At 38.3% G+C, this 22,598-nt stretch overlaps 1 protein-coding gene across 2 annotated transcripts in view; it reads left to right on the top strand.

Annotated features, from left to right (window-relative positions):
- The window catches only part of tenm3 (teneurin transmembrane protein 3), a 248,719-nt gene that overhangs the window by 96,320 nt on the left and 129,801 nt on the right, over positions 1-22,598 (top strand). For both annotated transcript variants that reach the window (XM_088006070.1, XM_088006076.1), the window contains one exon: positions 4,169-4,345. In XM_088006070.1, the coding sequence (XP_087862196.1) occupies positions 4,169-4,345 (177 nt within the window). The remainder of the gene's footprint in view (positions 1-4,168; positions 4,346-22,598) is intronic.

The raw sequence follows: 22,598 nt of genomic DNA, 5'->3' as shown, positions 1-22,598 counted from the left end.
CAAACATGCAAAAAATAAGAATAAAAGTCAGGAAGAGTACAAACCCCTTTTCACACCTCTGAACATGCTTTCATTGCCTGTCACTGTACTGCGAGTGCAACTAAATTTTCCAAATGAGGGACAATAAAACTTATTTATATTTTATTCTGTACTGCAGCTCTTGAAAAAATAAAGTTCTCTTCTAGGCCCAGTTGAGATTTATTGGTGAAATACCAAGAGTCATCTGTGGCCGTATGTGTTAGGGCTACCGGGAACAGATTAGCTGCTGCTAAGGAAACATATGCACCAGTAAGCACTGGAACTTGTTTGCAGAGAAAACAACAACCCTGGGAGGTTTTTCCTTCCCTTCGGCCACGTTTCTTGCACACCAAGTGGCTAAATTTGAGCTGTAGCCCGTCTCCTTACGTAGATATCCGTTAGTAATGAACATGCAACAAAGTACATTATGAATGTACTTCGAGGTTTCATTTTAACTCTGCTTTGGCTCTTTAGAAATGCTGCCATTAAATATGATTCATAGATATATGACTCATCCAATGTAGCCCCAAGATATGAATGCTACATAAATCCATGTCCTTAGGTACTCAGGAAGGATGCCAGAAGGCATCCAGCCATTTTCTTGCCAGCTATAGCTACAGTTATTTTTACTCCATTAATCAGTATTCAAAAGAAGGGTGGCTTGAAGCTGAAGAACCAACTTCTATGCCATTACAGCCTATGGTGTTAAGTGGACACCTGCATCTGGCTTTGATACCAACACATCTCCTCCTGAGCTACATTTAATAGTTCAATGAGTTAATAAAGGTAAGGTCTAGAATTTCCTCCGGGCCTAAAATGCAGCATTTTAGTGCTTCTCCCCCTTTGTTTTTTCTTACAATAAAATCCACAAAGGCTGTCTCTGATTTGAGATTTATTGAGTTCAAGAAAGATTGGAAAACTGAATATTGAGACAAAGAAGTTTCCTAAACTGCATGAAATGGTCAGGCTCATTCTGAAAACTAACATTTAAAAAAGTCTTCAGACCAAAGACTGCAGGCCCTGTTGTTTACAGTTAAAGAAATGAAAGGTCATCTTAAGAATAGCCTTGTACATCAAGCCAGCGCATGCAAAGATGGTCATTTTACTTTAGCATACAGGATTGAAAGTAACTGTAACTCTAGTTTATACAAAGTAGTTATTTTCCTTTTATTTTTGTATGTATGCACTGAGATCAAATGAGATGGATCCAAAACTTCACACATTGTGGGAACAGTGATCCAAAGGAGTAGATGATGTTGTATAATTATTGTGTTTTATTGTTGGACATATAATATTGTTCTTGGGTTGCAGTAAAAGCTTTTTGAAGTGTTGTTAATTCCAAAACAGTAAATGTCAGTAAAACTAAATCAGCACAGCTTGACAGCTGCTTATTTTTTCTAAAACAAAAAAAGCATCATTCTTTGCAGGAGACAGTTTAATAGTGCTGATCGGTTCTGTCCAATTTACCCAGGGAATCCAGTGGAGCATATCTGCTCTTTAAAATTGCTCTCATACAGCTCTAATCCTGTAATGTTCATGTTTCCTCAGCAAAAGCCAAACAGAGTTTATTTTTCCAATATCCAGCATCACTCAAAAAGAGGAGTGGGGGATGGGGATTCAATAGAAAATGCTACATACATCTGATTTGCTATCTCAGTGAAACAAAAGGCAGAAACGTAATTAAACAGAGACTAGGGCCATGCCATTTCAGATTAGTTTTATTTAAGCTGCGTCACTGTTTTGTGGCCAGAAACAACTGCAGAAGTATAAAATGTCTGACATTTCAGAATTATGTTTATATTAAATAAAGAAAGTACCAATATATAGGCTGTTTTGAAACGAAAGCTGTATTTAGTTTGCCTCTGTTCATGTCTATGAAGATAATAAACCAAAAGGTGTCTTCACTTCAAGTGACTCAAATAAAAAGTTTTGATTTTGTGGTTAAAGATTTTTTTTATTTTTATTTTTTTTTTATATATATATATATATTTTAGCGTTTCTACAAAAGTTAATTGTTTGTGGCTCATTATATACTCATTATATACTCTGCTGTTTTCAGGACTGAATTAGCAAATGTGTGAGAAAAGTTAATATAAGGCAGCTGATAAAATATTGTCGGGGAGATGACGTTACATTTGGAACGAAAACTTGGCTCTCGGTTCATAACAACACAGCCAATGAAAACACAAAGAGTCGGAGGAAGTAAGGGGAAAGTATGAGCAAAGTAGTTTGGAGATTTAACAAATCAACACTTGTGTTATGACCCTTCTGTGCTCCTGTAGTTGACCACAATGGCAAATTACTACTTGTGACAAAACAGAAAAACCTTGGCCTCTCTGGTGTATGTAGTAATTCAGGCATGTGACATTCAACACATTGATCCCAATTAATGTATTATGGAAATTGTTGATATTGTTGAGTCATTCAGTGATTTTGAAAGTGTTCTTCTCCATGTGACCAGTCAGTTTTTTTTTTTTTTGGTAAAAGAGGGTTAAATACGCTGTTATTCTAAAACACACTTAAACCTTATCAGGTCATCTACAGTTAGTTCAACACGTTGCTGTGATCCAACAAGTCATTTCAAGTGAATCCTGCATCTGTCCTGTGTGGAGGAGGCATTAATGTAAAGATAAACAGACCACAGCTGCAGTTTAACCCTCATTTGGCTCAGAACCAGTGAAAACAACAACTGCAATTAAGGCAGACAGCTAAATATTCTAGAGGATTGTTAGACGGGACAGTTATTGATTTAATGTAATTATTGGACATCAGAAGACATTATGTACTGACAGAGAATGTAAGAAGAGTTTAGTGTTTGTATAATTGGACATTGAAAATTCCCCAAATTCATTGAATACATAAATAATGTAGTGAAAATTGTGAAAACAAGAAAAAAATAAAAATACAAGAAAGTATTTTCTTATGTGATAATCTCTCAAACAACAACTGCAGTCACCTCGGTTTCCCAGCATAAGTTATTTGTTCTGTTTCTTTAGTTCCTTTCTTGTTTCTCTCCGTAAAGCTAAGATTCCAAGTTTTGCATAATAATGGATTAAATATGAGAGACTGTTGTTGGTGGGTCAAAAAATCTTTGAGCTTCACTTTTTTATTTCCACATAGCTCAACCATGTTTCTTGCATATATTGTCTTTGTAGCAAAAGTGCTCCATCTTCCCTTTTCTATGTGTTGTCAATTTGCAGGCGCATGTCCATTTGACATTTTACCATTTAAAAAAGCTTCCCCCCCCCCCCAAGTGAAAAGATCCATTCTCTTATTTCCTTGCAAGACATCCAAATCGACAATACGCTGAGATCCATATATGGAAGTGTTTCCTGTTTGAAGGCTGTTTTTTGTGTCTGACAGGTGTGCTTGTCTGCTATGAGATCCAATGGAAAGTGTGTTTAAATTTTGTTTATGCTTCATCTTTTAAATATTTGGGTTTTTCTGGTTCTAAAACACAATGTAATCACTGTAAGTTTCTGAATATATTGAAACTAATGAATAAGTAGATCAATAAAATTAAGACTGTCTTTTAGTAAGATAAATACTAAAAGACAACCTAAATTCAACAGAATTGCTTGAAATTGATTTCTCTGTTCGTTTTAACCGCCAATTATCTGCCTTTGTGGTGGTGAATTTTTATGGATTGCTCCAAATTTGGTCAGAGCTTTCTGCTCCTCCAAAACATACACGCAGACCAGAAAACACAAATTTACACAAGCAGGGAGCTGTGCAGTTTAGCATTCACAAGTCACTAAATGCCAAGGTTACCACATCAATACACAATTGATTTTTCTTGCACTCTTCTTGTAAGTCTGCTTTCAAGGCGATGCAACAAAAAGCCTGCTCTTCCTCATGTTCATCCTTCAACAACTGGAAGCTGGGTGTCTTTTTAGTCCTGGTGAAGAACCAAGTTCTCAAAAGGTTTTGTTGGTCCTAAATGTTCAGTTTGACTCCTGCTATTCTCTTTCAGCTGCTGTGATGTCATCAGTCTCATGTCACATAATGCGCTTTCAGCAGCAGCCGTCATACTTCATTATTCAGTCATTTTGCTTTAAGATTTTAGTAACTTTTGAAGTTCTTTGTTTTTATTTCTTTCTTTAAATTCATCTTTCTGGTTTTTTTCCTTTTTGGCTGTGTTCTTTCATAGGTTCTCCCATGCCCTCCCCCTCCTGCCCATCACCTGTCATTGACCAATCACATCCACAGTCTAATCCACATGACAACCCGCTGTTAGCCGACGCTATTGAGCCAGAGTCAGACGAAGAAGAGGAGGAGGAAGAAGAAGAGGAGTATGCAGCTCGGTTGTACCTACCTGTAACACATGGTAAAGGGACTTTTAGGGTTCATTTCATTATTTTTTTCTAACCTTAGCTGATGCACTAGTGAAGTCAGTAGTTCCCGTTTCAATTTGATGGAGAACATGACATACTTAAGGTCATGTCCTCAAGCCTGCTTTACTAACATGACATCTTATGCTGTGATTTAGTCTGATTATTGTAATAATCCCAGTGCTGGTTGAAGACGCCCCTTACCACATATAAAATCACAGCCCATCCATGTTCTGGATGCTACACAGTTGTCTTTAGAACAGAACCAACGAGTATTAGCCTATAACACCTGAGCAGTGTGCAGATGTCGTGTTTAAGGCATCCTCCCCATGTTTAACTGAGCTCTGTGTTTTGATCCCCATGCAGGCAGAGTTATGCAACAAATGCTTCAGATGCAAGCCATGCTTTTGTGGACCATTATCAACACGTTATTGTTTGCCCCCATAAACTGGGCTGCTGCTGTCACTGCTTTGTGTTGTGTGTCACACTCATTCCTCAGTCCCATTTTAATGGTTACATCTGATGCGTTACAGCCCTGTGACTATTAACTCCTGAAGTTGATAATGGATGATCTTCCAACATATGTGGGAACATTTTATCTGATGTCAAGGCAAAAAACCTAACCCTAACCCTACCGATGCAGATATCTGAAGTTTAGTATCGGCCAATACCGATCTGATGCAGAAAAACAGTGCTGATTTGACTTAAATGCACTGAATTACAAATTTATTTGATAACTCTGCACCTTTACAGCACATTAAAATACACAAACAAGCTTGGTCAGACATGTAAAAACAACACAGCTTTAATTTGTTCAGTCAAGACTAAATAAGCTTCAAAAGTGGCAAAAATGACTTGAGAACCACTGTTCTGGTGCTAATAGGCTGTGAAGCTCTGCACAGCCTTCACAGTGGGAAAGTAGTGTTTACCAACTGGGAATGGTTCCATTCAGAGCTCTGAATTTCAGTTCACTTAAGTCCCATTTCTTTTAAAAAGTGATAAGTACCAGATGTTGAGCTGCATTGGCTGGTCTGAAAGCTGGGGTTGGTCCATTTTACAGCAAAGATTTGGATAAGAAGCAGACTTTGATAGGCTGAAAAGCCATGAGTACCACAATTAGTCAGATACAATTAGGAGAAGGGGCATCAAAGGGAGAAAAAGGAAGAGAAAGACAGCTGAAAGGAGTGATGGGGGTAGAGAGACAGACAGACGTCTGCTCATATATACATTGCCGTCTAAACACAATCAGAAACAGCTCTGAAGTCGGATCCTGAAATGCCTAAAAGGCTGCGCGCATATGTATGTTTGTGAGTGTGTGTGTGGTCCTCTTTTCCCAAAGTAGTCCCAGCTTGACCTAACCAACCAATGTTCAGCCAACCTTCTAAAATATCTCTCTCACCACTTCCTGCTCTATCTAGACATGCTTTTTTCCTTTTATTTGTCTATATTACTGCGCACTCCTTCTTAAACTTGTTTTTCTTTGCGCCACTGATTTTGTGGAAAGTCAAGCAAAGTAAAAGAAATGCCTCTGGCTTATAAGTTCTTGCTTACAAAGAGAAAGGGAAAGGGAGAGGATAAGAGAAACTGAGATTGTGGGAACATCCAAGAAAACCCAGTAATATGGTTACTGCTTGTTTATTGAGTGACCATGTAGCAGAAAAACAGAGAACAATAGAGGTTGCCAAGTTCCTTATGTTTATATTTAATCATTTTCAAGGAAAAATATGGTGAATTCAAGTGTTTCATCTACAAAACTAAATCTACACATAACAGGCAGCATATAATTCTGATCTTTGCTGTGACATATGGTGTTTTTAAAGTTTAGTATTTACACAAAACGTTGGAGGATGCAGCCATGGCTGCAGCTTCTGGACTGCAGATTAAAGCTTCATTTCGGAGTGCCCATTAATTTCATTTTAGCTTACTTCATTTTGTTCAGACATTCACAATACACAGCATTAACTATGTAAGTAAAGTACAGTAAAGTAAATTATGTCGGGGAAAAAAAACCCATAAATTAATTCAGTTTAATTCAATGCAGTCAATTTAGTCCAGTTTAGTCTCATTTCTTTCGAGTATAAAAAAGGCGATCCAAAGTAGTGCAATATAATCCACTCCATTGCAGTCCAAATTTTATTTATGGTGTAAATAAGTAGTGGATGATTAAAAAACAAACACATTTAATAACACATGGTGTTCATGTCAGGTCTGGTGGTTAAAAATGTATCAAATGAGAAGTACATCTAAAGTATAATTTAGTTGTCAAATCAAGAAAAAGAGACGTGCATTTTAATTATGACTGAAATTGGATGTTTTAATTGCTTTTTAAAAATATTTCATATTGATTCATTCAGTTGTGATTTTATAATATGCTTTATCATAGCTACATATATGTCCACCTGAATGCCGCGGTCGATTTCCGGTCTCTGCTTTTACGACAGTTTAACTGCATGTTGGTGCATTTTAAGTAAGTTTAAATCTAGTTACATGGATTCCAGTTCATTTTATTTCCCCCTGCTCTGCCAATGGCATATAAGACCAATCCAATTATAAGCCAAACTAAAACAGTCATGCAGATTCAGATCCAATAGATGCAGTCCAGATCAAAGAGCTTCTAACATACTTTGCTTTAATAAGATGCAGTAAATAGTAAAATCTCCATAAATTAATAGTAAGGAGATATTTTTGAGTGTTTACTAAACTAATAAGTTAAGAAAATAAAATTTTGCCTACTCGTCAACAACTGTATTCTTCTAGTTCACATCCAGAGGTGACGTGCTGCAAGAGATGCAAGGAGTCGTGTTGTGATTCCTTTCTTCTGATACCCGCAGACACGTTGTCTTTTAGAGAGTGAAAAGACGCCAAAAATCATCCACTGTCCAGCCTGTAGATGCCTCGATAGACGCCAAGTCAATCAACTGGGACCGGAAAAAGCAGCATAAAAAAGACAAGTTTCTTTGCCAGCGGCAGGATGACGCCAGGGTTTATTGACATCGTCTATAGTGAAAGGAGTAGGCATGTCCGACCACGGCATACAGAGAAACATGAATTACACTTAGTGCTTTTTACTTTGGGACCAAGCAGGCAATTCTCCTCAACACCAGAACTAATCAATGAGCCACTAAATGAAAGGGAGGAAGGCGAAGAAAAAAAAACAACTACATATTTCTCAACACCATTTCTCATCAATTATGGTTCAGGGAGTGAAGGAGGAAGGGATTCAGAAATGAACCGTTTTGTTTACCACGTCCAGAGCTGAAAGACGAGAGCAGAGCTGGGTCAAATTGAAAAAAAAAGAAGCACGTCGAAGATGAGAAGAGACTAAACGGAGGGATAAGATAAGACTCAATCATTGATCAAGCTAATGAATGTCAGGCTAGTCGTCGGGTTTCGCCTCTCAACAACACACACACGTAAACACACACAGAGGACATGAGCAGAAGCACGCAGTTCACGTCTGAGGCTGATTGCAGAATGGAGTCACTTAAGTAAATCAAAATGTTGTGGCAGGCTCCATACAAAGAGGCTGGGAGACACAGAGAGCGCCAGACAAAGAGAGATACAGTGGAAGGGAGTTAAAGGGTAGCAGGGCGAACACAAAGAGGGAGTGTGTGTGTGTGTGTGTGTGTGCGTGTGTGTGTGTGTGTGTGTGTGTGTGTGTGTGTGTGCGCAGCAGCTAATGCATTGTGCTACAAGATAGGGATTGAGAAATATTACAAAATATTGTGCAGTAGGTAGATTGGGGTTTCTGTTCTGTGCCTTGCGAATATTTTCATCTTCATTGTTCTCCTCATGTGCTGTATTACACAACGGATGAGATTTGGATTGTTTGTTATACATATTTAATTAAGAATATGTATTTAAACCAAAATCCTCATGAACTTAATGAAAACATGTTTAACTGATGTTCAGACAAGCCGACGTCTTTGGGGACATAATATTCTTCCTGGGCCCTCCATGCACATCGTTCTGTTAATTAATATTTACCATCTACCTTTCATGCTGCACTTCTCCCTTATTCTCCTGATTCCCACTTCTTTCTTATCCATCATTTGTTCCTTTTAGTCTTAACTCTAAAAGTATTTTTATGTTGATACCCAACAGTGAAACATCCCAACCCAATGCCAAAACCTTATCCGTTATTAAATAAAGTGCTACGTTTGGCAATATGAATAAACTTTGCCCTTTGCCCAGTGACAGCTGAAGCCAACAGCCAAAATTATTAGAAGCATATTTTAAAAGTCTCAAATTTTTAGTTATTAAAGCAATTGGGGAATCTAATTTAAACAGGTGAAATCATACATAACAGTTTATTTTTGTTAAATTACTTTTTTGATTCCATAATTCAAACTTTTACTGCGTTTCATTAAATAAACTCTAACATCTGATTGGTGCACAGCAATTCATCTGTAGACCAATCACATTTTCTACTGTAGCATTAGCTCAGCTGGGTGATTTTGATTTGTAAGGCAGAGATAAAATAACTTAATTACTTTGAAGTGAATTAAAAATATTTATGAATTAGTTACTTTTCTTATTTTAAGTTATCTAAGGATTTATATATATATATATATATTTTATATAGTGTATATTTTATTTTTTTGAAGATGAAGATATATTTATTTATTTAATGCATGCATCTCAAGGTTGTTTTTAATTTACATGGGTAAATTATTTAATTGTCACACATTTGGCTTTCCATACAATCGTTTATAGTTTAGGTTACAGTTTGTGTGATGTGTTGGATTTAAGCTCCATATGTGCATTAAATTTAGGACAAATCAGCAACAGTTACTACAGTGAAGACTAAGGAGAAAAAATGCATGGATTTTTTAAAATAACTTCAGTAATAGCCCTGGAATTTACAAACAGGCCTATTTTAAAAGAAAAAATATATATTGCCCATAATTTGACAGGCCCACCCCCACCATCAGTGTTCACACATACAGTTTCTGTTCTCTTGTTCTGCATTGATACCGTAAGTGAGGGTGTCACCATTTTTAATAGAATTTAATTAAAATTTATATTTATAGTTTAATTTGAAACTAATAAAAACTCAGAGAAGCTTCATAAATGTTGTGAAAGAGACTGTGGAGATTTGGTGAAAGAGCCAAAAAATAGTGAACAAAACAATAATAAAAAATAGAAGTTTTTTGTTGGTAAACCTGTAATTCTCGATGAGGAGGAGCTCCGCCTGAAAAAGGAGTAAAACTGCTCTTGCTCTTTCTGAAAGTCGAAAATAAGCAAAACTATAAACTTAAAATTTATACAGTTATAATTCAGCCTCAAGCGACGTAATGTACATCATTTTGCTGCTTCTGCATTTTGCACAGCGTTTTGGTCGTAAAATGGATCCAAATGGCGTGGGACGTTTCCTCCCCAACGTTTTCTATCTGCTGACAACCCAGGATTTTAGAATTTCTTTCTGCATTCTACTGACTGTTTTCTGTTAGGAAATATATTTTTATGACTTCAGTAAATCTCACCTACCTTTATAGATGGGTCGTATTCAGCCGGCCCGTACATGCGAAGAGCTAAAATAAATGAAAACGGCCCAATATGAAGTTCTCTGAAAACGTTAAGAAATTTATAAGTGGATGAAGAAAATATGGCAAGTATTTTTACCTTCATCAATGTGAAAGCTATAAAACATAATGTAGCAATATAAATAAACTGAACCTTTGCAAAAATGTCTTGTAGGTTAGGTATGATTTTATTTAATTTTTTTACGATCCCAAATGATTGTGCGCCGTCTTGGTTCACTTTCCTACTCATCTCCCATGTCAAATAAACACACTGATAGGCTTTCATGCAGTAAAATAAAACACAAAATGAAGCCCAGATACATGTGTTGGCCCCCTTTGCTCTCGGTAATCTAAAAACTGGTTGCAGAACATTTGGCAAGGCTGGAAGCCTCTAAAGATCTCATAACTGCCTGCACTTCAGCAACATGTGTCATCTGTTACTCACTTAGGCCGATTTGATTTTGGGAGTCCTGGCAGGGGAGAAAAGGAAACATGAGCAAGACGTTGCGTCAAAAAAGAAATCCTTGTTGCTGAGAAGAGAAAAATAAACGGCAAACACAAAGGGAGACCCAGAGGCTTAGCAGAGCACAACCTTCCCTATTAATGACCTGGCTGGTTGGAGCGAATTTAAGGACTGGTTGAGTGAAAAGGAGGGTACAGAGAGCTGACTTGGCAGGAGAAAATGAAGTTGAGAATGATAGTACAGAGTCGGAGACGGGAGGGAGAGCAGATGAGGGGTCAGTGCACCGGTGCCACAATAAGAAAATAGAAACGGTGGACTAATGAGAGATTGTGAAAAGACTGCAGCTGCTAGAACTAAAGAGGTGAGTGGAGCAGAAGAGAGGAAACGAAACAAGAGGTCAGCTGAAGAGGCTAGTTGGAGCGGATAGAAGGGCATGAAGAAAGATGGAGATATCATCAATTACACACAAACTGAGGCCTGAAGCTTTATCGCCCCTTCTCCTCTCTGTTTGCTTTGTCACAGACACTGTGCTATTAATATTACAGTGTCCTCTGAACTCATTTCTATTTTCACACAACTGTTTGTCTAAGCACTATAGATTTACAGAGGCACGGTGCAAAACGTCTTCAAACACAGCCAAGCATTTTATTTATTCTTTATATTCTTTTGAGTGAAATCCAGCTTCCTTTTAAGAGGGCTGGGACTTTTAAGCCATTTAACATCGACCCATATTAATCATTCAACGTAAAATACACAGAAAACAAACACTGAAGCACTGTCGTCTTTGTGCGCATGTCTCTTTTTTATCCACCAGAATAAATCAAGGTCAACTATAGACACTCCAGATAATGTAGCCTTTTCAAGCAACATGAGAATTACATATTCAACATCTTTCTTCAGCTAAAAGGGGAAAAAGGGATTTTGGAGAGTGTAGAGTATTACAGAGCTCCATCCATGTGAGGACCGGATGAAGAAAGCAGCTCAGGTGCTTGTTAGTCACGATTCTGTAGCCAAGCAAGACCAGACAGAGGTGTTTGCTGGGACTGTTTTAATTCTGCTGTAGGACTGTGTCCTTATTCATCTGGTGTGTTTGGTGATTATTGGTTGGATTCCTTTAATGGTCCCTTATCCTGAATTGTTGAATGTTAGTGCAGATGTTTTTTTTTTGTTGTTTTTTGTTTTCCATTTCATTGAAAAGAAAATCCCTGCAGCAGAAGAGTTGAAAACTAATTTCAGTAAATTAGTCACTTTGAGTCATTTATTGATCTTTAGAGCTTAACTGCTCAATTTGAGTGATTCTTAGCTATTAAACTTGCATAGAAGTGGTGATACAACTATAATGTATGAAAATTGTTTCATCGATTTCATCACTTTGCATTCAAACAGCCAAAACCTGAAAAGTAGAGGGATTTCTTTTCTTTTTTTTACCATTGGGAACACTGGTAACCAACTATCCTCATCACCTTTGTGTTCCAAAATGTGAAGAGACACACAGTCTGATGGTAATCCAGATTTTCTGCTTGTATATATGCAGACTTCATGGTTCATTAGACATGGATGTTGTTAGAGTGACAAAGAAAAGGCCGGTTTTCTTTGCTTGAAGCAGACTTTGTTCAGGAAAGAGCGACTGGATATCGCCTGGAAGTTTAAAGGTAAATAAATAACAATGCTGAATATATTTTCTGCTTCCTTTGAAAACATTTTATTCATAAATTTCTCTCTGAGTTTCAGTAGTGATGCTTATCTGGGAATGATCATCTGCTTTCAGTTCTTGTTTTGGACATTTTCTGGCTGCATTTTTATTTTTCATCCTGCAATCTTTCCTCTAGATTTTGTTCTTTTGGCTCTTTAGTGTTTTCTTTTTTCAGATAACAATTGTGAAATAAATTCAACACAGTGTTCAAAGTAGTTCGCCACGTACCTGCTCCTCCAGGAATGTGATGAATATCCTCCATGGCCTGTTAAATGTTCAAGGCTTCTTCTTTTATACACAAAGTAGCCACTGTCAAAGCATTTTCCAGAGGGAGCAAATCAAAACAGATAAAAATGAAAAAAAAAAAATCATAAGATATCCCTTTCCTTTAAAAGGTTTTTATTTGTCATTTAGTCAGAAAATCTCCACAAAAGATTGTGAAGGATTGAGGTGATTTATGGAAAGATATACTTGGGTTAATGGCACTACAGACACTCTGCAGAAGTACTTGTGACTAAGAGGATTACTCCTGTTAATGCTACCATTAAAATGATCTTGGAGTACTCATTGTCAATGACAGCCAACCTGTTGTTGTCGACACAATGAGACATGCTTCTTTCCCCCTCTCAGACGCTCTTCTTCCTTTTCCTTGCTGCATCCCATTATGTTTGTATTTCATGCTTCCCGTTTCCTTTTCTTCTACTTTTGCTTTGGCCTAATACCTCCACGACTGTCATTTTTGTTTCTTTCTCAGGGTTGCTGCCTGGAGGCCTCTGGGTGAGATGCATCAGCTATAAAAACAAAAATCTGTAGTTTTCACAGCTAGGATTTCAGAATGGAGAGTTACAGAGGAGAAAGTAAAAAGCTGAATCCAGGACCTTGACACAACCTACAAACACACATTTATATGTATTTTATTATTTATGTGACAGATTAAAACGTGCACATTTGTGAACTAGAATAATAATTTGATATAGTTCCTGAAGTATTTGCAGATGAAATGGTTGTGGTGTAAATTGGTATTCAGTGTCCTGAGTCTATACTTTTTTAGACCCATCTTTCCCTGCAGTTTCTCCTTTGGGTATTTCACCACTAGCTTTGCACATCAGCTTCTGCAAAAGAAAGGCACCACAGCATGATGTGACCACCTTCTTTCCACATGTTTGTGCTTTCCCCTACATTGCTTGTGGCAAACTGCAAGCCACATCTCCTGTGGCTTTCTTTTAACAATGCCTTCCTTCTTGCCACCCTGCCATAAAGGCCAAATTTATAGTTTGCGGGATTAATAGTTGTCCTGTTGATAGATTCCCCCAGCTGAGCTGCAGATTTAAGCAGCAGTGACACTGTTTCCTACTTTAAACTTCTCAACAACTTCCTCCGTGACTTGTCTGATTAGTTTCTTGCTCTCTATGATGATTTGTGTTCCCTAAAGTCCTCTAACAAACCATGCTTTTCATATTTGCACAAATGTTTACAAAAACATGAAAAGCATGAACCCATTTTGTTGGTCTGTCAGATAAACTCTTAATACAATCCGTTGAAGTTTGTGGGCGTTGTGAAAAAAGTTTAATCACTATGGATACTTTCCAAAGGCATTGTGCAGTTCTTAAATTCAAGCTGTTACTTTATACTTATAAAACAAGGAAATACATTTCCGTTGGTGAGCGACTCAACACTTTCTAGAGTTGCCTACTCAGTCCCGCACTATAGGCAAGGTGAACAATGAGGTACTTCCTACTTATAAAAAATGAAAAATAAAAAATCTCCCACTTACACGAGCAGCAGGCAGGGTTGCTGTTGTGCTTACCGTGGCAGAATGGTGCAAAGCCGAGCGAGTGGCACACATCTCACACCGAGTTCGTCCAACTTAAGTCCTTCAGCTCCCACTCCTCTCCTCTAACATCTGGCGTGCCGCAGGGCTCTGCCCTAGAATCCCTACTCTTCATCATATACCTTTTTCCCATTGGCAGTATTTTCCGTACAGTTGACATTCGTTTCCATTGCTGCATGGATGATACCCAGCTCTTCTTACAGTAATCCATTTCTGTGCTCCCAGTTTTCTCCCTCGCCTCCTGCTTGTCTGAAATACAACCTTGGTTTATTTCCAACTTCCTAAAACTAAACAGCGATAAAGCTGAACACCTTCTTGAAGGAGCTAAATCAGTATTATCCAAAAGAGACGGTATTTCTCTCTCCGTTGACGGCTCTAAAATCCCCCCTTCACCCCAGGTTAAGAGTCTGGGTGTCATCCTTGATAGCTCCCTATCTTTCACATCTCACATTAATAATATCACTCTGTGTGCATATTTCCACCGACGCAACATTAATCGTCTCTGTCCGCTTCCTCAGATCCTCCTCTCCGATCCACCTCACTGTTCCCTCAGCATAATGGGGAGTAGAGTTTTATCCCAATCTGCTTCCAGACTCTGGAACTCTCTCCCACCAGACATCCATAACATTGACACTCTCCCCCTATTTAAATTCAGACCTAAAACTCACCTGTACTGCCTGCAGAATGAATTCAGGTTATAACCGAAGGACATAACCTTACTTTGAAGGTCATGGGCCACGTGTCCGTAAGACTTTTAGGTAATATTCCTGGCTTTATGATTTCGAGGAGAAGAAAGAAGCTGCATGTAAGAGTGTGTGTTAAGGATGATTGAAGTTGTGGCTACACCTTTGTAGTAATCTCTTACTTCAGTCTTGGTAAACTGCAGTGTGGTTTCTTGTTGGTGTGTGGAGGTGTATCGGAGAGAAGTGTCGCCGTTACAATTCTGGACATCACAGAAATCTGTGATTAATTGCAATTTTGTTACGTTTTGATGTGTTAAAAGGCTTTTTCTGAGTGTTCAGCTGAAATGGAGTAGCAGCTCAGAAAGACTGCTAATTTGTGACACTCACAACTTCACAGTTGGTAATGAGGTGTACGTTAGGCGTGCTTAATAGGGCCTGCTTGGTCCACCTCTATCAGAGAATTTGCAAAATGTGCATAAGAAGGTGTTATGCTTGGGAATTAATGCACTATGTAATTGAAAATAGAATTAGAAATGCAGATCAACAGGAACTGACTCTACAAGAACTTTATTTTGCCTTGTTGCTGAAAATGTGCTACATAAGTAAAATTACCTTTTACATGCAAAACCTTCTATACTGCAATTATAAAGAATCCTATTGGTCTTATGATCTGATTGCTGTGTGTATTTCAATGATGCTCCTGGAGGTTTGTGTGACCATGCTGCAGGTACTGAGTGTCCAGGCTTTGTGTGTGTGCATGATGTTTTTGCGGAGCTGCAGGTCTGAAGTACAGATCAGACTGATTCATTCAGTCAGGTACCATATGGGTCCACCAGCTCTCACCGAGTAATATAATAACAATAGCTCAGGGGAAGGAAGGATCCTTTTCCCAGGAAAACAGAAGTATGGACAGAAATATGACTTGTGCACACATGGCCATACATGCACTTTAAAGTCACAGCATATGTCATCATTAGGCTGAAATAATAATCCTGGCAGGACAGAGCGCCAGAGTCATGACTTCATGTCCAGGCTGCAGCATCAGGAGCACCAGCTTCAGTAATTGTTTCCATTCCATGTTCTTATTTACAAGAGTGCTCCAAGGTTTAATCTGCGTTTTAAAAAGTCATCCAACCTTCTTCGTGCTGCTTATTTCCAACCAGCTAACGAGCATTGCCTCCCTCTGAGTTGCTGTTATTATCATTTCTGGACTTACCAAGAGCTCTGCTGGATGGAAGCATTTTTCCTTATTATCATATATCGATTTTGGGAATGTGGTTTTGTGACTCCTGGAACAAAGCCCAGAATTTCTGGCTTTGTGTTCAGTTTTCCTATGAATATATATTTGTCAATGGACTTGAATTTAGAGCCCTTTGACAACAAGTTTATGTTTAAAAGACGCATAATGTTTTCATTATTTCTGATTTGTCCACTACTGGGGTTGCAACACGTTTTGATGTGCAGAGGCTTGTAGGAAGACTTAGTGGTGTTTTTCAGTGAGTTGGAGTCAGATTTTCACCCCTCTATGGGAACAGTAGGAGGCTTAATGTTTGTAATCATTACAATATAATATTGTTCCAGGACATGTATCCTTCTGTCTAATGTTCCCAGTTTATTTGTGTTTACCTGCTTTCTTTTGCTGGTTGTTGAGCAGGAAGAGGTGTTTTCCATCTAATCACAACAAAGACTGCCTTGGCTTTGGAAGCAGGACTGCCTTACACCTCGTTCCTTGCCGGGAGTCCAGAGGTGGAATGAGTTTTCATGCTTCAGGAAACACGAGTCTTAACTCTTGTACTGACCTCTCTTAGTATGTCAGTGACTCTTTTACTTTCTACTGGATCGGTTATGTCCTCTTCTTTTCGCCGAGCGTCTCATTCCTGCCTTGCCTTTTTCTTTCTTTCTTGCTGTCCGTCTCTCAGAGTGCCCCTGTCCTCCGTGTTGTTCTCACTCTACTCCATCTAAATGTCACTGCCAATTGTTGGGCTTTCAGGAACTTTTAAATTACATCCTGTGTCATCTTCTGTTCTCGGTGTACCTGCTTTTCTGCATTGTCTCATCTAGTTTCCATCAAAAGTGATGAAGTTTAGCACATATCCTGACCTCCACTTCATCTTCCCTGACAGTCTTATCAAACGTAGTTTATCTGATTTTACATTTTTTTTAAGACTTACCTTTCTGACAAATATTTGCTAATTTATAGGAAGACTTACTTTGTGTAAATCTGCCCAGTTGTGGTCAAACTTGAACAAGGATGGGTTGATATGGTTCGCTTAAAGCCAGATTATGTTTTCCAGTACCTCTAAAATGCTTGTATCAATCTGGAAAGCAGATTGATACAAATTTGTAAAAGCTCACATCACCTTTGCTTGCTAAATAAGCTGCTTTTCCAGCCACTCTGCAGTAGTTCTGCCACATATATTTGAATTACTTACATATATAGAGTTCTTGTGGTTGATGTGGTTAGTTTCTGCACCTTCACCATCAGTTTCCTCTTCCTGGGACTGCAGCGGTGGTTTACGTTGGACTGCAACATATAAACTTTTTATATGTAAAAACTTACAAAAATTTGAAAGTGCATGAGCAGGCATGATCATTTTTGAAAGAATAGCATTTTAGGCTACCAAACAGGTGTCGACTATAAACCTAGCTTAATCTGCCTTTTCTGTCACTGTTACTGGTGTATAAAAAACCCTATTTCATATTAAGAAATGACTCTTAGCCTGGTGGGGGGGACAAGCCAAGACTGGTGGCCCGCCAGGCTTATAATACACTAGTGGAAACCCTCCATTCTGTATGTACAATTTAGAGTTGTTAGCTCCTCTCCCCTGCTGGAAGCCCCATCCGAAGTCAAGGGTGTACTGACTACTTTGTGAAATGTTCCTAAATGAATCATTGGGTATTTTTTTGCTATTGTATTTTGTCTTTATTTTTAGGAAACTGTTCATTTCTGCTGCATGGTGAGATCTTTTTATGTTGCCGTTGAAGGACATGATGCACGTAACTGCCGACTGTTGAGAAAGCAACAGGAGAATTTACTCGGCACTCTGCTGGCATGATTAGGATGTTGATCAAGTCATGTAGTTGCATACAAGCCACACGTCTAGGGTAATTTCCCACTCCTGTTACCAGACCCCCCATGCAGTACCTCAGATTCAGACATGCTCCCTCACTCCGCAGGAAATCTATACATGCTTCAAGCAGTCAAGAACTCCCACGTTCTGCAATGCATAATGGGAAATGCACTGAGTTCTCCAAGCTCCCCAGAAGACTTCTCCAAGGCCCTGCAGAGAAATTCATGTTATTTCTGTTTTTTATTGTCCAAGTTTTAAGTTCTGTGTGAAGAGTGCCTAAACAAGACTGGGCAGGAAAATACTCCAGAAGAAGAAAGTTACTCCTTTCTCTTGATTTTTACACCACAAAAGGAATGAAAGCGGTTAATTGGTTGATTTCTTTTTTTTATTTGCTTGGTATGAGACATGAAAACCTCATGGGGTAAGGCAGGACGTTTGATATAAGAATATGGCTGCAGGAAGAAGGTGAAGAGCACTTCCTAAAGAGTCACAGTCACTTTACAATCCATGTTTTACCTAAACCAGGAACCAGCCATGCTCAAAGTTCTGACTGAGACTTGTATATTAACCGAATTTACGGCTCTTTTTGCAACATCTTGGTGAGACACGTACCAGGACTCTCAAAGTATAAACAACCCTGAAAGCGTCCCAGGCTTTTGAGTTTAATAAATTAAAACGGTGAATCATTTGAAAACTGTTTTTCACCTTTAATGTAACGTTTGTCCTGCACAGTCTAACTGAAAAGGAAATAAATCTGTTGGAGGCAAACACATCAAAAGCTCAAAATCTCCAACAACCTGGGTAAATAAGTCTGCTAAAGCTCAAGTCTTTGTTGAGCCGCCTTTTGATTCAGTTTCAGCCTCCAGATTTCTGTGGTTGGAGTCTATCAGCGTCCCACGTCTTGGCTTGGTAATCTTTGCCTTCTCTACTTTGCAGCTGTCACTTCAGCTCCTGTCAGATTTAATGCTGGACTCTGACTAGGCCTTTCCAAAACTTTAATTTTCCTCTCATGAAATCATTCTTTGGTTGATGTTGATTTATGCTTGGACTCACTTTGATGCTGAAAAATGTAGCCCCTCTTCATCTGCAGCTTTCCAGGTTTTGGGTCAAGTCTGACTGCTTTTTGGAACCGTTCATAACTTTGTCTGCCCTGACAAAAAACACAGTTTCACTGGGAGAAACATGCCATGTTTGACTGTAGTGTTGTTGTTGTGCCAAATATCTGACTTGGAATTGTTACTCAGTGGTTCCAGTTTGGTTTTTATCAGACCATTACACATTTTCTTGTAGGATTCTGGGATATTTTACACAATCCTAGTACTTCTTAGAAATTCCTGTAGCACAATCAGTGTTGCTGAACCTCTCAGGAGGCCCCTGATTAGCTTCAGTATTGTCTTATGATTGGACTGAAATATATGTTGTGGATTATTGATCCTTATGTTGACTGAAATCTTTGCACGGTGAAGTCATTAAGATCCTTTGTACCCTCCCTGCAAACTACTCAGAAAGGCTGAAACTGAATTAAAAGGTGTTTCAACAAAGTATAATTTGTGATCACACAGATTTATGCGTCTGTTATATTGCTGATTTGTACTATGTATATTTTCTTCTATTAAACGTCAGTTTCTACTAAAATTTTCCATAATAATTGTCTTGTTATATGTTGCAAAAGTTTCAAAATGATGTTATCAGTTGTTTTAACATTTATATTTACGTTTCTTGTTTCAGATTGACACAAAACTGAGCTAAAAATGCTTGGAATGAACAGGAAAACAGAGCGAACTAGACGGGTTGAGAGTGCATTAACCAAACTGTACCGTCTCAAAGAAAATAAACACGAGAGTTCAGCTTGAATCGAGGTTCTCTCACCACATGGAGAAATGTCTGTGGGGAAAACGGTGAACTCCATGTCATAACTGTTTTTTGAGTCAGTGTGTGCATTAAAAGGTGAACGTGGTCTGCAGGCTGAAAAGCACTTAGAGCGGTCAACAGGAAAAGAAAGCGGCTATTTCATTTTGTTTCAGGTGATTTACCTGATTTATGTTTCTGCAGTTCTTTTCAAATTGTTCCGCCTTCCTCGTCTTTTCACTAATTTGATGGTGATGACGACAATAAGGAGGATTAGAAATGATTGGTGGTCAAAAGTGTAGCTGTTCAGGACATAAACATCACAAGTGATTTTTTTTTTACTGGATTATTCTGTTTTCGCTGCAGGATGGAAGCTAATCATTACAGTAACAGTACGCTGGCTTCTCACCGCCTTCATTTTTCATAACCTCTCTGGTAGACGCTTTGCATGTTAGGGGCTTTACTCACAAACCCCTACTGGGCAGCATTTTGCTTTCTAATAATTAACACGTTTTGAACACACGCAGACGAGTTTCCTTGCAGTGTGTTAATCTTTATTCATTACCCAACTTTACATTTCTCTATACGTTCACTGCTGTCTGTTGCACTTTTCTTTTCCACTTTTGATGTCTCCTTCTTTCATCTTTCTTTAGCTGAGAGTATTTATATTTGTGCTGCAATAAGACACATTCTCCAAAGCAATCAGAAATCTAATATATATGTTAAAGTACAACGGCAATTCAGTTTGGCAAACGTTTTTGCAAGATAGACTGCGTGTTTGGCAATTTAGGTTATGATTTACAGCCTCGAAATGATTTAACAATAGCTTTGCTCCTTATTCGCACTTTGTCTGATTCAACCTCTGTCTGTTGTGTCTCTCTTTGTAGAAACAATCAATTTTCTTTTCTAGCTTTCAGAAACGCCTCAACAGTTAGCCGTCTTAGTGCAGAGGTGCAACTCTTTTACGGGTCGCCTAATTAGACTCAGCTCTTATCTGATGTATCGCCAAAAAATGCAGCTGAACCAGAGCAGCGTGTTACAGGCGTGAGCTTACACCGTGGTTTTATGATTGTGTTAAATTCACATGGTCACTGCGGTTCAGCAGCTGTGTTGCAACCTGAAGGATTTGGGTTCGATTCCAGCTTCCCCTTGTCGCATATCGATGAGCTCCTGGGCAAGACACTTAACCCCAAGTTGTCTGTGTGTCGTGTGTGAATCGGTGAATAGTGTAAAGTGTGTTTCACTGGAAAAATGTTACATAAGTTTGGTCCATTTATGAAAACATTTAACACATAAATACCTTCATAAGACATAACTCCAAATTAAAAGAGAAAAGCAAAAATACTCCTGTTGTTGATTTGTAAATGTTATATTTTACTGTAGAACATTTATTAAATGTCATTTCGATTCTGCGTCTTAGACTTTACAAAAATCACAGAATAAAGAACAATTTTTAGTTTCCAATTAAATCTTATTACCAAAAAAATCTGCTACTTCGCCACTTTACTCTTTATACAGTAACACTGGGACTCTAACAAGCTGATATAATCTCTGTTTTAATCTGCATTTCCAAACAGACACATTAGATTTTATTATAAGAGAGATAAGTGTTGGAGCTATCTGAGCAGCACTGTACAGCAACATGTGGAGGAGGGGCAGCGCTGTCTCTGTGCTGCAGGCAGCTAATAAAAAAATTCTGGTTATTCCTGCACTTTCTCAAGCACCTCATTAAAAAAACCATTATTATTTAAATTGGGGGTTCTGTAGAGTTGTTTTTTACATTTTGCTCACCTGATGTAGGTATTCTGCATCAATCTGCCTAATTTAATGATTTGGTGGGTCAGCCATCATCCATTTCTACCAGACCAGTAAAAGCACGATAACGCACCGTTTTTTTGGACAGTTGGAGCCGTTTAGTGTAGTGTGACAAACTAAATGTGCAGCCGCAGTATTTTGTTACCGTCAGAAAATACGAAACCTCTGTGTTTTCCTGTCACCGCACCAGTGACCGTGACCATCTTCAAGCTTTAAGAAATGTTTATATCCCTGTTGTTGACTTGTCGTCTAGTGCCATGAAAACCTCAAGCTTTCTTCATGCAGTTTGGATTCAAACTTTATAAAAACACCAGACCACTAACGGCTGAAGCTCCCTGGAGGAACGAAGTCCAGTTGTAGACAGACGACATTAAACACATGATCACAAGCTGTTTATTTTACTTTTTAATCTTCGGAATGACATGTTGTTAACATTTGGATTTAGACCAGCAGTAAACAAAAACACTGTTGGGAACATACACGACTTACACATCTGCTACTTACCGTACTAACGAAAGCTGCTACTCCAGATTGGGGCTAAGGATTATTTTAGTAATCAATTATTCCCTCAATAATTGATTACTAAAATCAGTTATTAAAAATAATAATAATAATAAAATATACAAAAATTTGGCACATTCTGTTATTTTTTCATTTAACAACTTAAGTAAGTTTTTCTGGAGAATTTGAACCAGGTGAAGCCAAACGCAACTGATGAGTTCTGGGTAGAACATTTATAGACAAAGGGCTTTTTTGCATATTGTTTTTGACTAAATTACGTCTGAGTGTGTTGTTCTTTGAACAATTGGTCTTTTTAAGTGTATATACTCCAACTAACTAAATTCAGTAGACGGTTATTTCAATCATGGATTCATCACGATTAAACGATTCATAAACTCCAGATTGGAGAAGAAAAGAAAAGTGTTCCATTTTGTGTCAAACACAAACCTACCCTGACTTGTTATGCTTTTGAAGCATCATCACAGTTGCTGTGGAGGTATTTTGACACAAAGTAGTTTCAGTTGATTGAGATTTGCAGGCATTTTCTTTCTGCACAGCTCTATTAAGGTCCCGCCGCAGCATTTCCACGAGGCTAAGCTTTGATTGGGCCATTACAGCAAAATGATTCTTCTCTTTTTCATACATTCTTTTAGGGATTTGCTTGTGTGTTTGGGATTATTCTCCTGTTGGTGATTAAATTGTGGCCAATCTTTGGCTGTTAGAAAAAAATAATACATGTTGCATCTGCATATTACATCTCTTCAGCGGATAGGATCAGCATCTCCACAGTTTTACTGCCAAATATGGAGGATTGAGTCT

Source organism: Poecilia mexicana, unplaced genomic scaffold, assembly GCF_051168715.1.
Source record: "Poecilia mexicana isolate PSO_F unplaced genomic scaffold, ASM5116871v1 scaffold_1, whole genome shotgun sequence".
In the NCBI taxonomy this organism is placed as follows: Eukaryota; Metazoa; Chordata; class Actinopteri; order Cyprinodontiformes; family Poeciliidae; genus Poecilia; species Poecilia mexicana.
The sequence above is the reverse complement of the archived record's forward strand: the minus strand, read 5'-3'. Positions and strand labels throughout refer to the sequence as shown.